The sequence below is a fragment of the Cervus elaphus genome, chromosome 24, assembly GCF_910594005.1.
Source record: "Cervus elaphus chromosome 24, mCerEla1.1, whole genome shotgun sequence".
In the NCBI taxonomy this organism is placed as follows: Eukaryota; Metazoa; Chordata; class Mammalia; order Artiodactyla; family Cervidae; genus Cervus; species Cervus elaphus.
In genome coordinates this window covers 62,838,870-62,858,819 of record NC_057838.1, presented here as the reverse complement: position 1 = coordinate 62,858,819, position 19,950 = coordinate 62,838,870, and the positions used below count along the sequence as shown (strand labels likewise).

At 40.1% G+C, this 19,950-nt stretch overlaps 1 protein-coding gene across 8 annotated transcripts in view; it reads right to left on the bottom strand.

The window, feature by feature from the left end:
• MAP4 (microtubule associated protein 4) overlaps positions 1–19,950 on the bottom strand; it is a 98,495-nt gene that overhangs the window by 39,932 nt on the left and 38,613 nt on the right. For all 8 annotated transcript variants that reach the window (XM_043885653.1, XM_043885655.1, XM_043885656.1 and 5 more), the window contains exons 4-8: positions 7,959–8,081; positions 5,347–5,460; positions 2,796–2,930; positions 1,170–2,192; positions 320–439 (exon numbers count right to left, since the gene is read on the bottom strand). In XM_043885653.1, coding sequence (XP_043741588.1) covers positions 320–439; positions 1,170–2,192; positions 2,796–2,930; positions 5,347–5,460; positions 7,959–8,081 — 1,515 coding nt within the window. The remainder of the gene's footprint in view (positions 1–319; positions 440–1,169; positions 2,193–2,795; positions 2,931–5,346; positions 5,461–7,958; positions 8,082–19,950) is intronic.

Genomic DNA, 19,950 nt, shown 5'->3' with positions numbered 1-19,950 from the left:
GAACATGTGACCAATTCATTCGTCTTAGAACTGAGTTAACTGGATATAAGGAAACTAAATAACCTGCCTAAGGCGACGCAGGATATAACAGAAATGGCTGTCTTGGATGACGTGTCTTAGGTTGATGCAATGATAACTTTAAAATATCTAATAAGATGACTCTCTGCCTAATCAACACAAAATCTGGTTAAGAAAGAGAGATGCTTCGTAAGTGGTCCTGATGACTACCACCTTATAACCAGGAACAATGTCTTCTAACACCTTCCCATCTTTCCCAGTTTAAGTGGTTTCAAAGAGGCCACTTTGTTTCCTGACTTACCTGAAGTCTCTGAAGGAAGCTCAGAAGTTTGACTGGATGGTTTCTTTTGCTCTAGTTCTTCTAACACAGAATCCTCATCTGCTGGCAAGCTGTGCTTTTGGCCCATGGCCATGACTGCTTCTAAAGGTAAAAGTCAAAACCACAAAGATTTCAGAAAAGCACTGATTCAGCTACCTCTCCACCTGGCAGAAATTGGAAATGGGAACAGTTTTTGAGGAATGAGGGATGCTCCTATGAGGGCAGAAGAGAACTGGAGTGGTAGTTTGAAGGGGGAGGGCGAGGGGGATTGGGATGGTTGGTTTTTTTTGTTGTTGCTTTTTTACACAAGGGAAAAATAACAACAGTTTTTATGTTGGTGGGAAAGATTCAATATAAAGTGGGGTGGGCGGGGGGAGTGGCGGAAATTGGTGAGAGGCAGGAAGAGAGAGAATGGCCAGGGCAATGTGCATAAGGAGACAAGGTGGGGTTTAGTTTAAGACAAAGATGCTGGCCCTGATGACTAGGAGCAAGGACCATTTGCTGATGGCAACAAGAGGGAAGGCAGAATCTAAGATAAAGAAACAGGTAGTAAGATACATGAGCAAGTGGAATTTTGTGAAAGTTCTCTTTAATTACTTCAATCTTCAATTATCTACAAGGAAAACAGGAAGATGAGCGAGAACAAGGATGGAGAAGGGGCTGGCAGCTGGAGGAGGGTGAAGGTGAGAAGAAACTCTCTAGGGGAGCAGGAGCGTGTGTAGACTTGCAAAGTACAGTGGGACTGTCTTCATTTTACCTGGCATGACGCTTGTCCGTTACCCTTCTGGAGACTGCACGGACAGAAATGTTGCAAGTAAACATAAGCCCATACCTGGTGAAGTCATGAGAGGAGGTACAGCTGACTGCCCCTCATCCTGGAGAGGTTTTAGCTGGGAATCCCCACTTGTTGCTTCCTGGGTCCGTGCAGTTTCCATGTCCTTAACAGGAACTGGCACCACCTCTGCTTCTGAGAATCTGGCCAGAGCCGCATCGTTGGCCAGGTTCATCTCCGTTTCAGGGGGCCGAGCAACATCCTTTGCCAGGGTTACCTCTGTTTCCGGGGGCAGAGACACATTCCTGCCCAGGGCCATCTCTGTTTCTGGAGGTGAAACTGTATCCTTGCCCAGGGTCACCTCTATTTCTTGACATGGAGCCACGTCCTTGGCCAGGGTCGTCTCTATTCCTGGGGGTGGAGCCATGTCTTTGACTGGCATGATGACTTCTGTTTCTGGAGGTGCAGCCATGTCCTTGTCTAGAGCTGCCTCTGTTTCTGGGGGTGGTCTCATTTCCCTGATCAGGGCCACCTCTGTTTCTGAGGACAGGGCTATCTCTTTGGCTGAGGGTATTTCTGTGGATGACACAATGTCCTCATCCAGGGGCGCCTCTATCTCTGAGAGTGACGCTACACCCTTGACTGGGGCCATCTCTTGGTCTGTAGGTGGGACTGTGCCCTCAGCTGGGGTCAAATCCATTGTAATAGGTGGTGTGCTCTCTGTTTCTTTGAACAGTGGCACGTCCTGGGCTGCGGATACCTCTGTTTCTGTGGACAGTAACATGTCCTCGTCCAAAGACACATCTGCTTCTGTGGGCAATACAACATCCTTAACTGCAGTTTCCTCTGTTTGTACGGGTAGTACCACATCCTTGACTAAGGCCCTATCTGATTCGATGGATGACTCCATGTCCTTGCGCAGTGCCTCATCTGGGTTGGCAGGTGACTCCACGTCTTTGGCCAGGACCATCTCCGCTTCTCGAGATGGCGCCATGTCAGTAGCCTGCAGTTTCATCATCATCTCCAATGCTTCTGCTGGCGCTCCCTCTTCTCCTGATGCCATTTCTGTTTTCTCAGCTGGTTCTAATGGAAGCAAGTTGGACACTTAGTCGGACACTTAGGATCCATCATTGCCTGCTCATAGCTCTTCACTCAAAACTTACTTTTTTAGAGCATGAGAGATCTGGCTTTTTTGACCATAACGTCCTAAACATAACTAAAAAGCTGTCCAGTTAATGCATTTGTTGCTACTCTTCAACAGTTTCAATATTGAGAAGAATAAAAAATACTGGCAGAACATATAGTGGAGGAGGAAAGGCAAAGGAGAAAAAAAAACACAGGTCAAAAAAACCCCAAAACCAAAAAACACACACAGGTACCCAATTAGTGGCAGAAAGGGAACATGTGGACATCAAGAAACCCCCTACCTCAGAGTTCTAAATCTGCACTGAATTACACGGACTGTCTTTGTCCTCTAACCCTAATTGTATTTCAACTACAACTTAATTCCTCCAGCTGTGAAATCAGTACTTTAAAAACATTTAAAAGTTTAAAAAGTTCAAAAGTTTAAAAACATCTGTGACAGTTGTGAAAATTTTATCAATACTGCAAGCAGAAGGCTAAAAACTATATGATGATTACTGATACTGTAACTATTAAGTGCAAAGAAGGAGTCTAATAATGTACCTGCTGTGGGCTGCAGAGGCTGTGAAACGGCCTCGGGGGAAATGAAGGATTCCAAGTGTGCAGGGTTTGGGGCTTCCGCAGACCACCCCTGAGGAACAACAGCTGCAGAAGCAAATGTGTCGCAGGGTAACATACCTAATAGTAAAACAGAAATCCATTTTTGAAACTCAGTCAACATTGAGGAAAAAATACATTTGATATTTAAAATCAGTTTATATACTGCCATAAAGACATAGGTCAAAAGGAACAATGAGAAAGAAAGCAAGAAAGTTTAAAAGTAAAAATTGCTGATGTTTGTCAGGTTTGGCTATTGTTAGGGTGTCACACCATTAATCAACATTGACTGGCCACCTTCTACAGTGTTTTGCAAAGATTCAAAACTTACAATTTTGTGAAAATGATTTGTAAATTATTAAGAACTAGACAGATTTAAAGTATTATTATTATGCTGTCCTCTGCCAGACATAATACCACATGGGATTCAATATCACCGGGTCCTTGCCATCAGGATTACAATAGAGAGGCAAGAGACACATATATCAAACAAGGAAAACTGTGTTGTATGGACTAAATGTTATTAGAGTTTACAAACAACCATGAAGAAGACCAGAACAGTCACAGAAGGTTTCAGAGGAGAAACAAGAGTAAGAAGAGAGGAGAAAGAAGTCAATTTCAGGAATGGAAATTGAGCACTGAGCAAAGCAAAGGATGAAGATGCCAAAAGCACATGAATGCTTCTGGGACTATGAGATTAATCTGATTTAAACAGGTCTTGTAAACCAGAGAGGTAAAACAAGATTAGAACAAACAACAGAAGGAGGAGCTGGAAAACCAGATAAATCAAGAGCAAAAAAACCCCAAAGGACAGGGGGTGCTGTCTTAAGGTATTAATCATGAAAATGAGATATGAATAAAGAACAAGAAGTCAGAGTGGTCAGGTATATTCAGAAATAATTTTAAAAGGGAGCAGGATTCTGACAGGTGACTACTGAGATACTCTAGGTATGAAGTGATAGGGGCATTCATTGGGATAAAGCAGAGAGAGAATACAGGAAGAGAATAAAGATGCTGTAAAGAGAGAAGTCACTGCAACTAAGTGACTCCCTAGCTAGTGAGCTGGAAAAAAACAATAAACCAGGAGTCAAAGCCAAAATCAACTCAGGAGATTAGACAACAGCATCAAAGTCAATTTATTTAACATCCTTCTTCCACGAGATCATCAGGCCACAGGAAAGCACAAGTGAGACATATTACTACTAGTCAGGATCTTTACAAAAAACAAAATTATCAACATAATTTGAAGTGGGACTTACTGATGATGGGTACTGAAGGAAACCAGAACATGTCACCCCCAGATACGCCACTTTGACATAAAAATTTTGAGCTGAAGGCAACCAAGCAAACAGCAAACCCAGAAAAAGCTACCATCTTTCTGACTAAAGGCAGGATATAAATTTTCCTTTCACTGGCAAGAGATGCTTATCAGGCCAGAGAGGGCACCAGAGGAATCTGCCAACAAACCTGACTCCATTTGTTCCCTCCCACATATTTATGCTCCCACAATATGACTCTTGGAAGTGTAAAACTGCTTCATTTTTCCTGTCATTTCTCTGTAAGTTTATTACTCTTTCTTGAGGATGTTACACAAACTGAATTTCTAAGCTACCACTTTGAGTTGCTTTCTTCCCAAGTGATGTATGCTGCATGCTTGTCTGTCCATGGGGATTCTCCAGGCAAGAATACTGGAGTGGGTTGCCATGCCCTCCTCCAGGGGATCCTCCCAACCCAGGGATTGAACTCAACTCTCCCGCATTGCAGGCGTATTCTTTACCATCTGAGCCACCAGGGAAGAACAAATTATTTGCCTTTTTTTGGATAAATCTTTTTATTAAACTCAACTGAACACCGAAGATGAGCAGAAGTAAAGTTTTGCCTGCCCTACAGGACCTTGGTCACATTCATGTTAAGCTATATAAAACCAGGAATGAGGATACTACTAATTGATAACTAAGATCTGTTTAATGTTTTACTATGTACCAGACACTACGTGGTATACTTTTACATAATTTTATTTAATCATCACCACATCTTTAAGGTAAGAACTAATGGTGGCTCCATTTTATAAAGAAATCAAACTTTAGGGAGGACATAACTTGCTTAATAAGGCCATGAGCTAATAAAATGTGGAGACGGAACCTGGCCCTAGGATACAGGATTCAAGATTCTCCCATAAGAGGAGGTGAGCAGCCCCTGAGCAGCTCAACTATGAATTCTCTATGACTAAAACTCTGCCCATGGAATTTTCCTGGCAAGAATACTGGAATGGGTTGCCGTTTCCTTCTCTAGTGGATCTTCCTGACCCAGGGATTGGACCTGGATCTCCCGCACTGCAGGCAGATTCTTTACTTACTGAGCCATCAGGGAAGCCCAATTTAGAAACAGTCTTGCGACAGTCAGAGTGGTTCCCTAGTGGTTCACTTCAAATGTGATGAATGAAAGGCCACATTAATTGTCTGCAGTTAAGAAATAAATCCAGTTAGAGAAATCATACCATAATTGTCTTTCAGGGAATCATTTTGTTCTACAAATGCTGAAGTATTGGTTGTTCCACTGGGGAGAAAGAGCAAATCTTCTAGGCCGTCATCATGGTGCATCTTAAAGGGATCTGGAATAAAGAAGGAATTTAAAACTCATTTCCAAAAAAAAATAAACAAAATAAATAAATATATAAATAAATAAAACTCATTTCCAGAATATAACTAGAAAGATTAGCATTTATTATTGAATGAATATTCAATATTATTGAATATTGTGTATTGTCAACAGTGTGTTAAATAAGATAATATGTGACTGAACGTGCCAGGGAATCAAATATTCACTAATTCATTTTCACAGTTAAAAATACAAAAATCTCATATTCTCTAATATTTGATTATCTAAATCTGACAGGCAACAAATACACAAAACTGAAAGTAAAATTCACGCTTAAGTCTATACTAGGAGGTGACAGTACAAATAAAACTAAATTTTCAATATGTATTTACAGAGCAGACATTCATTTTAGGCTATTAAAAAAAAAAAAAGTAAAAAGGACATTTTCACCTCCTGTGAACATCATGAAGAAAACTGCATTTCAAAAGCTGTCTGGAAAAAAAAACAAACCAAAAGCTGTCTGAATGAGACAAGGTGAACAGCTGGCATCTGAAGAGAATGAACTCTATACTCAGGAGCTGGCATGAGGAAAAGCACTAAAAACATCAGATAAACTCTACCTTCTTACAAAAAAAGAGCAAAGCCACTCAGGCCAAGCAAGAATTCTGCTCTCTAAGGAGGGATCTCAAAATGCAACATACATCTGAGTTACTCTGGAAAGCCTTAACAGATTGCCAGGACCTGAGAACATGCATTTCTATTCTCAGTGAATGCTAATTCTCTACTACTACTGCCAAAGGCGGCCGCACTGGAAGTCTAGGCCTTAAACGAGCACCAGAAATAAAGGTTGCATGCTTCGCGTATTAGGAGAGGAAGCTGCCAAATCACATGTAAAAATCAAAGATTTCTATGAAATTCTGTCATTTATTCATTACTATTTTGTTGCTGTTCAGTTGCTCAGTCATGTCCAACTCTTTGCGACCCCATGAATTGCAGCACACCATCCCATTCCTTCACTATTTCTCAGAGCTTGCTCAAACTCATGTCCATTGAATTGGTGATATCATCCAATTATCTCATCCCCTGTTGCCCCCTTCTCCTCTTGCCCTCCATCTTTCTGGGCATCAGGGTCTTCTCCAATGACTCGGCTCTTCGCATCAGGTGGCCAATATATTTTACTGGGTGTGTATGATATGCAGACCCTGAGCACTCTAAAAATCCTAAGATGTATTAAGATAAGGGTTGAAAACATTTAATAGATGGATATACTTTAGTTCAAGTCAAGAAAGGTCTTCACTAGACAAATATTTAAGCTGAGAACTAAAGATGGAGGAGAGATGAAGACCTTTCTTTTTCTACATTCCCTCCCCTTAGTGGAAGGGAATCTCCCACTCACAGCTTCACAGGTAAATATACAGAGACATAAAGTAAGTTAGTGGTGGCTTAGGGCTAGGGTGGATAAGGAGGTAGGGAGTGAGATCTAAGAAGTACTGAGTTTCTTTAGGGGGTGATAATTCTAAAATGGATTCTTGTGATGGCTATACATATATATAAATATACTAAAATCCACTTAATTGTATACTTTGAATGGGTGAATTGTATGGTATGTGAATTATATCTCAATAAAAAAGAAGAGAAGTCACTCAGTCGTGTCCAATTCTTTGTGACTCCATGGACTGTAGCCTACCAGGCCACTCGGTCCACGGGATTTTCCAGGCAGGAATACTGGAGTGGGCTGCCATTTCCTTCTCCAATATCTCAATAAAGCTTCTTTTAAAATTACATATATCCAGGGTAACCAATGACTGGAGAGTGGTACAGAACATCAAGTACTAGATCATTTGGAATCTGTTATGAGCACCTTATAAGTTAGACAACAAAAAAGAAACCATATAGTGTAAGTGGAAACAAATACCTTGAGCTCTCAATTTGATTGCTCTGACATGGAGGCATCAATGCCACTGCTTTGAGGTCCTTATGCAGCCCACCCCTCCTGCCACTTCTAGCTCTAGGCAACTACAGCTTTTTTTCTCTATATAAATTAGCTTGAATTTTATAGAAACGGGTATAGCTTTTCATTTTGTCTTTTGTCAAATGAAGATAATATATATTTGGCAGAGTTAGGTAATAAATGTAGAGAGTACATATATTGAGGCTCTAGCACTGTGCCTGGAACAAAACAGGCATTCCACAAATGGTGTCCTTATTACTATAATTCTCTACAGAAGAATTAAAGTTCTAGGGTACAACTGATCGTTTAGTCCTCAATGAAGATGAATTTCAGTTCATTTAGTCAAAACAGGTTTTGAAGGGGAGAGAACAAAGGGGCACTTGCCTCAGAGGAAAGGATAGAGAGGAAAAAGGTCAACTAAATGTTCAGAGAGAATAATTATACCTTGGTTGTGCTTTACGAGCAATATTTAGGCTGAAATGTTTTATCTGAGTGGTGATTGGAGGCTTTTCATGTTTAAGTTATTACATTCAGCGGTCACAAGCAAGTCTTGCACTTACCAGTCTGGATAGGATTTACCACGTGCTCGGGTTCAAAGCAAAAGTTTGTATTTTCTGGCCAGTTCTGGCTGTTCTGAAATCCCTGGTAGGCTACCTTCTCGTCAAGGAATTCAGTTGGAAACCCTTCAAACAGAAACAGGAAACAAAAGTTATAAGGTACCACTGTTAACATGTGATTGTTTCTATTTCTGTCTTTTGAAATAAAACTGCTATGAACATTCAAGTACAGGTTTTCATGTAGACATACGTTAAGATTTTATAGAATTAATTTAGCTTAGTTCTCAAATAAAAAAAAACAAATGTAATAGCACGGCCCCATTCTGAATTATTAAGGAGAAATCAACCAGAAGATGATAAGAGAAAACAAGATTTTTCTGATGCCTTGAGGTTGACAATAGCACTCCATTTGTAACTGACTCAACAGACTGTAAGCAATAGTCTCAAAACTTGGCTCTTTGGCTGTCTTCGAGAATAGTTTTTCTTTCCCCCACTTAACTATTAGTAAATATTCTAGTAAATCTGCAAAGGTGTTTAAACCACAGAAGGGATAGGAGGGATAGAGGGAGGGAGACAGTAAACAAGCACGCAAGCCAGCAAGCAAAGGGTTGAGTACTAGTATAGATTAAGCGCTAGACTCTGCTCTGCTGAAAGCTAACCGTGTAAACAAAGGACAGCCTTTTTATTTCTCCCCGTCTCAATAATGCCCTCTAAGGATACTTGTTCAGTTCCAGAATTACACTAATAAAAGAATAATTTTACATTACACAGGAAAGTATTAGCATTTCAATCTTTGAATTATGGCCTACTTAGAGAAGGTGCATCTACCATCTCTTATTTCAAAGCTAATAAAGTCAATCTGCTTAGGGTTTTAACAAATGCTTCCCACAGAATAAGAATGAAAGTGTTGGGTGCTAATCTAATACCATTCGTCATCCACTGAAATGAACCCATGCCAGGCTTATTTCCTGTGACTCCAACAGGAAAGCAGGTTAGTACCCTAACGGCCCCTACCGAAGCCTGTGCTTCTAGCCCCTATGCCTTTGCTCATGTGATCCACCTGTCTGAAATGTTCCCTCTTGTACCAACAACCCAAGGCCAGGACCAAGTCAGAGCTTCCACAGAGCCTCTCTTCAGATTTTAATGCTCATTTTCCTTTTCTTAGCTCTTTCAACATTTGTTGTTGTTCTTAGCAAACAATTTAGCCCTTAACCACATATTTTTTTATTAGTCTTTATTTTTAAAAAACCAACTTTTAAAGTATTCTATGTTCATCATTTAAAAAATCCATTATTTAACATGTGTTAATCTTATTTCTCCAAATCATTAATATGTGTTCTTTAAAGAGTAAAAAGTATGCTTTTATCACTTTATTTCTTCATAATGCTTAGCTCAGTGCATGGCACAGAATTGTGCTCAAAAAATAAGGTGGTATCAAAATTACCACAAGGGTCATTATTCTAGACTGGATGATTTAACAAATTCATACTATACATCAACCTTCTTGGAAAGCGATTTATATTTAATATGAAAAGCATTAAGAAACACAAGAAACATTTAAGCAACAGTCTATCATTTCTAAAATAAACTTTAAAAGGCTGTGATTCTGCTTAAATTTCTTATCCTTTGGGAAATAAAGCAGTTGTTAATCAGTGAAGTGGGTACATTTTGCCCACACATTCTGGAGAAGAATAAGCACCTCCGGTAATCTCCTCTCTGTGCTGGTGAGGCAGCCCAGCCTGGAAGCAATGTTCAGAATAGCTTCTGGCCAACAGTGTTAATAATGAGCATTTTTGACACAGGCTCTCTCCCACATTTTCATTCAGTGTTACTGACCTAGATTTCCTTCTTAAAACTCCAAAGTATAAGCAGGAAAACTCCCTTGCAGGAACAACAGCCTTCAGAATAAATGTGGGGTTTTTTCTGTTTTTTTTCTTTTTTTAAAAAGCATAACTGCAATCTACTTAGAGAGTCTATTTCAGACAAAGAATGAAAAATGAAATTTAAAATAAGAAGTAATTTACTTAATACAATGGAAAAAACCCTAGACACTTTGGTTCTCCCATAAATGTAGAATGGGGGAAAAAAAAGGCCAGTTTCTATTTCTATGAAATTGGAAGCATTTTACAGAAAAGGCAAATAGCTAGATATTTAAAGTGTCAATTAGTCTAGTAATATCTGTATCTCTATATATCAAAGCCTGAATAATTGTATCAGATAAGAGCCATTCAAACTCCAACACAGACCAATAGATCTTAATAAAAAAAAGTTCATTGATATGGTTTCAGATTCTACAATGCAAGTAACCTTTAAGAAATGACCACTTCTCCAATTATGATGTCAAATCAAAGAATATCTAGTTACCTGAGGAAAAAACTATCAAAATATCCTTTATCTTAACTTACATATGTATATATATGTGAGATGGATTTTCTTCTTATAGTTCAACTCAAACAACATACTGTGACAGATTGAATGCAGCTGTCTTCTATTAAACCAGACAGTTCACCAGAAATTTAGATATAACACCAGCCTTCTTACTGAACACTTTTTTTTAAAAAGTACACTCATTAAAAATGTTAACCCTTGAGCAGGGTGTTAACATTAACATATCATTATATATTTTAATATAAATTATAATTAATATAAATAATATTTATTGTTGCTGTTTTGAAAAATGTTTCTAAAGTCTCCATTTTAATATCCAATTTATAAATATTGATAGATAAAACCCATTATATAAAAAAAGTTCTTTGGGGTTCTTAATAATTTTGTAAATAGCTTTACTGAGGTACATCAAACATACAATAAGCTCCACATATTTAAAGTGTATAATTTGATAAACCTTGACTATGTATGCCATCAACACAAGAGAACATACTCGGAAGTTTCCTAATTTTTAAGCATGAAAACTGGTCTTGAGGCCAAAAAGCTTGAGAACTGATGCCTTAAGAGTATTTAGATATATTCTCCCTCTGGAGAATTCTGCTATTTATCTGGAGAGTCAAGTAAAAAAGATAAAGAAGCCAAAAAGGGCATGGACTGGGGCAGAAAACGAAGGCACTAATCTAGCTTGATCCAAAGAGTTAACTCATTTAATTCCTTCAAACTTCAATATTCTCACCTGTACCATCAAAGCATTCTACCAATACCTGGGATCTAAGCTCCCTTCCACTTACAAAAGTCTGTTAGTCTATACTTTACACCTCTATGTACTACACTGTAGGCTCATATTTACTATCATTCTTCTAGCCCCTCCCCCAGCACCCCCCCTTCTCCCCCCAGAGTCAAGAAGTCCAGGACAAAGTTCACGCTTCACTATGTTTTTGTGATAGAAATTTAACCATCTGAGGAATGGGAGTACATATAATAAAATATCTCATTATCTCATTAAGCACTAAATTATATGACGATGTTTAAAGTACATGGAAAGATAACAAAATTAATGCTGGCAAGAGGGTTTCATAGATAAGATGGGGAAATAAATCTAGGAATATATATTTTCAATGGCTGTTGACACTATAAGTAACACATATGAGAATGTCTTAAATTATTACCACAAAGATAAAACAAGATTAGCTAGGGAAATAATGTGTATATTCATACATATATTGATTATAGAATGATAAAGCAATTGTGGCAAAATGCTACTGATTGGTGAATCTGGAAAAACATGTGAAAGTTCTTTGTTTTATTTGTTTTATTCTTTCATTGTGTATCTGTAATTATTTCAAAATAAAAATTGAAGTACTTCTAGTTCTATTTTCTAAAAATAGAAACACGTGACAGAAGAAAACTCTTTTCTCAGATTTTCCACCAATTCCACTTTTTATAATAAAATAGCTTTAAATGTTCATATCCAACTATATTAGGATGTCTTTCTCCTCTGCACTAAACAGGCAAAGACTCCATTAACCTTCCTGATTTGAATGATATATGGCCATCCCTAAATTGCTGGAGATGTTTTTAAAAGACTTCTAGAGTTCTAATACTATTTGAAAACACTGAAGCACTGAAGGTCTCAAGAAGAAAAAGAGATTGACTTTGAGTTAACAGTTTCTTTTTGGTTTGCTGTAAAACAAACCAGCATGCTTGTCTTAGAAATTCACTAACAAAAAACAAAAACCACAGTATGCTCATATTGCTTCAACCAGAAATCTGTGCCCTTCCCAGAATGGGCACAGGTGAAGGCTGCTATCATAAGGCCACAACACACCCTAAGTTAGCAACAGTTGAGCTATAAACACTACATTGTTTTCGGCTGTTCCTTTTACTTGCCATGACACTCGATTTACTACCATACTGAATGTACACCGTTCCTATAAAAATGTTTCTACACAAGTTCCTTTTTCAATCTCTAAAAAGTTGTTTCTGTACTCTTCTCGCCAGCATCCTCTATCCCATGTAAACTCTTACTTTATAGAAAACAGTATTCTTCCACTGACCTTGTCTCTATTCCAAACTTATCTACATGAGTCCATGGTTACTTCTTTCCTTCCTATTTGTCAAAGAGGTATGATCCTCCACCTTCACTTTTTTTTTTTTTTTGATTTGGAAAAAACAACAACACAGAAACCTGTCAAACTAGAGAATATAAGAAATGCATATCATTCTCCTTTCCAAGGACACCATTCATGCAAGGACCCCATCCATCATCTCTCCCTGTACCATCTACTGCTCCAACCACCTATACTTGGTCTCTTATCCCTTCTCTCTTCCTGTTATAAACACAATAAATCTCTACCATCTTTAAAACACAAGCAAAATTCAAATTGTATTAAAGAATATTTCCTATAGAAGAATTATGGATTAAAAGAAATTTAGATTCTACTTTGAACAAGCCAACAGTTAGTAAAAAAACAAATGAGATAATTTAGGAAATATTGGTGAACTGAATACTAACTGGACATCTGACATTATGAAATGCGGTGTGAATGTGTGTGTGTTGAGCTTTAAGCCAACTTTTTCACTCTCCTCTTTCACTTTCATTAAGAGACTCTTTAGTTCTTCGCTTTCTGCCATAAGGGTGGTATCATCTGCATATCTGAGGTTACTGATATTTCTCCCGGCAATCTTGATTCCAGTTTGTGTTTCATGCAGCCCAGCGTTTCTCATGATGTACTCTGCATAAAAGTTAAATAAGCAGGGTGACAATATACAGCCTTGACGTACTCCTTTCCCAATTTGGAACCAAGTCTGTTCTGCTTCAAACTCAACATTCAAAAAACTAAGATCATGGCATCTGGTCCCTTGCTGCTGCTGCTGCTGCTGCTAAGTCACTTCAGTTGTGTCCGACTCTGTGTGACCCCATAGATGGCAGACCACCAGGCTCCCCTGTCCCTGGGATTCTCCAGGCAAGAACACTGGAGCAGGTTGCCATTTTCTTCTCCAATGTACGAAAGTGAAAAGTGAAAGTGAAGTTGCTCAGTGTCCGACTCTTAGCGACCCCACAGACTGCAGCCCACCAGGCTCCTCTGTCCATGGGATTTTCCAGGAAAGAGTACTAGAGTGGGGTGCTACTGCCTTCTCCACTGGTCCCATGACTTCATGGCAAATAGATGGGGAAGCAATGGAAACATTGACAGACTTTATTTTTTGGGGCTCCAAAATCACTCCAGATGGTGGCTGCAGCCATGAAATTAAAAGACACTTGCTCCTTGGAAGAAAAGTTATGACCAACCTAGACGGCATATTAAAAAGCAGAGACATTAAATAAATAAATAAAAATAAAAAGCAGAGACATTACTTTGCCAGCAAAGGTCCATCTAGTCAAAGTCATGGCTTTTCCAGTAGTCACATATGGATGTGAGAGTTGGACTATAAAGAAGGCTGGGCACTGAAGAATTGATGCTTTTGAACTGTGGTGTTGGAGGAGACTCTTGAGAGTCCCTGGGACTGCAAGGAGATCCAACCAGTCCATCCTAAAGGAAATCAGTCCTAAACATTCACTGGAAGGACTGATGCTGAAGCTGAAACTCCAATACTTTGGCCACCTGGTGCGAAGAGCTGACTCATTTGAAAAGACCCTGATGCTGGGAAAGGTTGAGGGCAGAAGGAGAAGGGGATGACAGAGGATGAGATGGTTGGATGGCATCACCAACTCAATGGACATGAGTTTGAGTAAACTCCAGGAAGTGGTGATGGACAGTAAGGCCTGGTGTGCTGCAGTCCATGGGGTTGCAAACAGTCAGACACGACTAAGTGACTGAACTGACTGATCGTGTGTGTGTGAATGGATAAGCATGTTTTTAAAAGGAATCATATTTTTTAAGCAAATCCAAGACATCATATTGTCCTATCCATATATTAATCTTTATAAGATTGTCTGGGATTTGCTTCAAAAAATATCTAGGGTTAAGTGGAGGGAGTTAAGTGCAGGACAGATGAAATCAGATTGCCCATCTGTTTGAAAAGTCAAACAACCAACTAGAGCCTCTGCCTCTAGTCTGACGCTCCTCTTCCTAGCATAAAACATAAAACTCTTCAGTGTTTTCCAAAACTCACAGATTACTGAAATTAGTCACACAAGATTCTACACAAGCCAGTCTTAAATAATGTTTCAGCATCATTCCCAGCTAGCCATACTATTCCTTACCCACATCCTACTGTTTCACGTGACCTGCTGTATCCATCTGTAATACTTCAGTTTGCTCCCCCATGCTGTCTGCCTGCTCCAGGCTTACTCATCCTCTCAGGTTCACTCCTCTAGGATATATATGCATGTACCACTCCACGGGGACTTCTTTCCTCAGTGTTTGTGTGGAAGACTGTGCACACACATAAGCATGTGATACACGATATGGCTCAATGGCTCTATGGCGGGCCACTTGAGAGCAAGGAGTGCGTCTTTCTATTCGGTGTTGCCAGCCACAAATGCTGTGTCTGACACCCAGATGGTGCCCAATAAATGGCTGTTGAATGAAGAAATGACTGCAGTTTGGAGGGGGAAGAATTAATCTGAACATTGTGGTTGTTCAGTCACTAAGTCATGTTCGACTCCTTGCGACCCCATGGACAGCAGTACATCAGGCTTCCCTGACCTTCACTACCTCGCAGAGTTTGCTCAGACTCATGTCCACTGAGTCAGGGATGCCATCCAACCACCTCTTCCTCTGCCGCCCCTTCTCCTTTCCCTTCAATCTCCATCGGCTTTTCACATCGGGTGGCCAAAGCACTGGAGCTTAAGCTTCAGCATCAGGCCTTCTAATTCAGGGTTGATTTCTTTTAGGATTGACTGCTTTGATCCCCTTGCAGTCCAAGGGACTCTCAAGAGTCTTCTCCAGCATCAATTCTTCGGCTCTCAGTCTTCTTTATGGACATACAAAATACTGATAATTCTGGTGGGCTTTTCTTAAAGATACAACCTGAAAATTAAAGATTCTACTTTTTGTAATACCTTTGTTCTATTTAATTTCATTCACATTATATGTTTTTGCTGAATATTAAAATATAATCAGTATACAAATTTACTTTTTCTAAATGTTCAGGGCTATTAAACAATAAAAATCTATGTTAAACTAAATCAGCCTATTCAAAGACTTAGTCCTGGTTAGGACTATTTAAGGGTAAAAAAAGTACAATTAATAATTGTGTCAGGGCAACAGACATCATAAGCTATGACTGTCGTTTATCTGTGACAAGATGTAGCTACCCTAAGTGAAAGTGATGAGTGACTGAAGTCACTCAGTCATGTCCGACTCTTTGCGACCCCATGGCCTAAACAGTCCTTGGAATTCTGGAGTGGGTAGCCATTCCCCACTCCAGGGAATCTTCCCAACCCAGGGACTGAACCCAGGTCTCCTGCATTGCAGGCAGATTCTTTACCAGCTGAGTCATAAGAATAGGGAGAGAGAAAAATTAGGTTCTTTCTTCAGACAAAATAAGAATTCAAATATCCCCCCAAAATATCAATAACTCATAATAAGCCCCATTTATATTTTCACATTCTGATGAACAGTTTATATAAATAGAAGTATTTAACTTATTTTGTTTTAAAGCCAGAAAACACTTTATGAGTAGCCATAATCAAAATTTAACTGTGGTAGAAATCCCATGTGAACGTTAAATTGCATTCAGGTCCACAGTCCATATTTCACAACTTCTGTTCATTCTGCCAATTTATTCCAGGATAAACTGACATTCCAGCTCTAAACTGAGAATGAAAACCCACTGTCCCAAGTAGGGCAAATTATTCATGGATATTTAACATTCTCATTACAGAATATGACTTGGAACACTACTGCACACACGAAGCAAGAAGGAAATTAATGTCCAAACTATTTATTCTCTTCCTGTTCCCTCAGAGTCTGAAGGACTTCTTCACATTCTGAGAAGAAGTGTGTCAGCAGTGTGGGGTTGTGGAAGGGTTTGGTTTCCCACGATGTCTGTTGCCCCTCTTCCTCCTGACACAGAGGCGACAGGCAGTGAGATCTTCACCCCGAGGCAGCAAAGAGAGGCACCGAGCTAGGTGCAGGGTCAGGTCTCCATCTCTTCTTTCTCTCCACACACAACCAGAGGCACATTTCTTCCTGACTCTCCCTAACTACCATACAGCAAGGGAGGCAAGGCCAAATAACCTGCCAGAAATCCTCCAAAACCCAACAGACCTCTGCTTCTTCAGTTCACTGCCTGATAAAAGGGTTATCACTGTAGGCACTTGATGTGGTAGCTTCCTCTCTGCTCTGGAAAAAATGGAATGAAAACTTAAGTCACTTGTGCCCTCTGGTCACAACTGAGGCCCAGTCTTCTAAACAAGGGCAGGTGTGTTAACAGTGCAAACACACCAAATCTTCAGAAGGATTCACTGGTGCCCGAGCAGGGTGATTTTCTTTAGGTCAAATGAAGGTATCCTTTAACACAACCATTCAGAATTTCATGTGTATCAATTTCAATTGGTTGGGCCAGGTCAAATCCTGGTTTTTCTTTAACTAAGTTGAATGAATCAAACGTAACAAAGATACCAACAATTTAATGCTACCTTGAGCTGTACTCATTTATTCATTCAACTTCTGTTTAAGCATCTACAGTATGTGCCAGGCTCCAAGGTGTTTTCTTTTGTTCTTGCTCTTCAGGTGAGTGAGATACTGAGTGGCGCTCACTTCCTTCCACAAGTTTCAGCAGCACCAAGCAGGCGACCTTTCTCCACTTCTGCTGTCACCCCACTGAATTTCATGGAGAGCTCTGTTGGTACCCCTCAGTCTGTGGCATCTCAGGAACTTCTCCACCCTCCAGTAGACTTCAGACGGGTCTGAATCTCAGCCTGGGTGGGCCCTCTTTCACATGTATCCCTCTCTTATATATCGTGCCTCAGGTCCGTTATCTGCTATTCCTTTACTCCTCAGCGTTCTCTTTATCCTTTAGTGGGTAATATCTTTATTATTAGTTTTTATGTGTGTCTGCTCAATCATGTCTGACTCTTTGTGACCCCATGGATGGTAGCCTGCCAGGCTCCTCTGTCCATGGAATTATCTAGGCAAGAAGACTAGAGTGGGTTGCCATTTCCTTCTCCAGGGGATCTTCCTGGATCAGGGATGGAACTCTTGTCTCCTGCATTGGCAGGTGGGTTCTTTACCGCTGAGCCACCGGGGGAGCCCAGTATTACTTAGTTATTCTTTGTATTAACTTTCTCTTGTTCAAATTACTGTTTCTATTTGCTGACTGGACCTTAACACAAAATTGGTACCAAAAGTAGGGTGACTCTAGAAGACAGGCTTTACAAACATGAGATGTGGAGACTGGTTTGTCAGGCCTTTGGATTTCAGTGCAATGCTAATTAAGCACCTTACCAGATACTATTAATCCACAGCACACAGTGGCAACAGTTAGTTGAGCTGTCAAATGTGATTGTGTTGAAGTGTAAACTAAAGCAAGTACCTGGGGAGCCCAAGCAACCGTTGCACTTGAATGTTTTGGCAAGAGCGATGACTGCAATAACTGTAGTGTGGACAGAGCCTACTGAATACGCTGAGTGCTCAAAGAAAGAAAAGAACCAACTCAGAGTTAGCTTGAAAATCAAGAGTTTAAATCACAGCCCCGGAGAATCTCTTATTTCCTGTAGCCACAGGTCCATAATTGAAATTTATAATCATGAGGCCCCAAGTCACTGTGGGCCTCGCGAATGAAGGAGCTTGTCCTTAGGAGCCTGAAGATACTGACTAAATCCCTGAGAAAATTTCACCTGGGGCAGATGCTTTGAAAGAGGATGCTCATTTTTCTTGTGGCCTACCACAGCCACTCTCTCTGGACCCATAACCAGGGTCAAATCTCAGCACGCTCTAGGGCAGTGTTTGGGAAGCCACAGTGTATGGGTAAAATTTGCTCAGCCACCTATTTTTGTAACAGCCCACAACCTAAAACTTTAGACTAGTTTTAGGTTCACAGCAAAACTGAATAGAAAGTACATAGATTTCCCAAATATTCCTGTATCACCACCAGAAGGCTCTCCTCGCATCAAAATACCCACCACCAAGGTACATTTGTTATAATCAATGAACCTATACTGACACATCATCACCCAAACCTCATTTTTCAATGGTTTAAAAAATTAAAACAGAAAATTCTGAGAAATTCACATTTCAGTAACCAGTTAATAAATGGGCACAGACACACTCATTTGTTTATGTACTGTCTAGGGCTACTTTGGTGCTATAGCAGCAGAGCTGAGTTATCTGCTGACAGACACCATACATCCTGCAAAGCCTTATATATTTATATCTGGTCCTTTATAGATAAATGCCAAGCCAGGTCTAGGATAACAGATATACCCTATGAATCCTGAAGGAAACAGCCTGCACAGTGAAAAAAAAAAAAAGACTCCTGATAATAATATATTGGCAGAAACTTGGGGACTGGGTGTAGAAATAGTTTCTAAGGACATCTGACCAAGGAGGGTAGAATATAATTCTATATTTGGTCTTTAATGTGTTAACTTATGCAGCTAGAAGTGGCTCTAAAAGCTTGCTCAGTTAGGGAAGAAAAAACTCCAGTCTGGTTTATACATGAATCTGCACAGACACAGCACCCAAGCCCCATGTAAAGGTAACCCTGAAGGACAATGGTGAGAGAAAATCCTCCAAGTGGTTGGACCTTTGAGCAGAGCATCTAGCTGCCACTCTCCATGGAGTGAGACATGGTTTACACTTATTATACTATTGTACCCTACACACTAATCATTAAAGGGTATCCACTGTAAACAGAAAAAAAGTGAAAGTGTTAGTTGCTCAGTTGTGTCCAACTCTTTGCGACCCCATGAACTGTAGCCCACCAGGCTTATCTGTCCATGCAATTCTTCAGGCAAGAATACTGGAGTGGGTAGCCATACCCTTCTCCAGGGGAACTTCCCGATGCAGGGATTGAACCCGGGACTCCTGCATTGCAGGTGGATTCTTTACCATCTGAGTCACCAGGAAAGCCCATTTATTATAAAGGAAGCCCTTAATAACCAAGCTGACAAAATGACTCTATGGAGATCAGCCAGCCTCTTGCCTCAGGCACCAGAGTGCTTCCTCAATGGATCCATGAAAAAGTGACCATTGTTGCAGGGAGAGAAGCTATGTATGGGATCAACACGGGCTTCCCCGAAACCAAGTTGACCTGGCTAAGTTATTGCCAAGGGTATCCAACTTGTCAACAGCACAGACTCACACAGGGTACCATTCCCAGGGAGACTAAGTTGATTACACCACACTTGAACATCATGGGGAGATTGTGGGAGCAACTAGGGAGAGGCAGAAATTTGTTCTCAGTGGACTAGACATGTATTCTGGATATAGATTTGCCTTCTCTTCCTACCTTGCTTCTGCCAGTGCTCATGAAATGCCTGAGCCACCATCGTAACATTTCACACAGCACTGCTTCCAATCAACAAAGTCATTTCACAGCAAAGTGGGGAAAAAAAAAGGCTCAAGCCCATAGAATTAATTGGCATTATCACAGCACATCACCCAGGATGGCTGGCCCAATTAAAAGATGGAATAATCACTTACTCAGTTGTAGT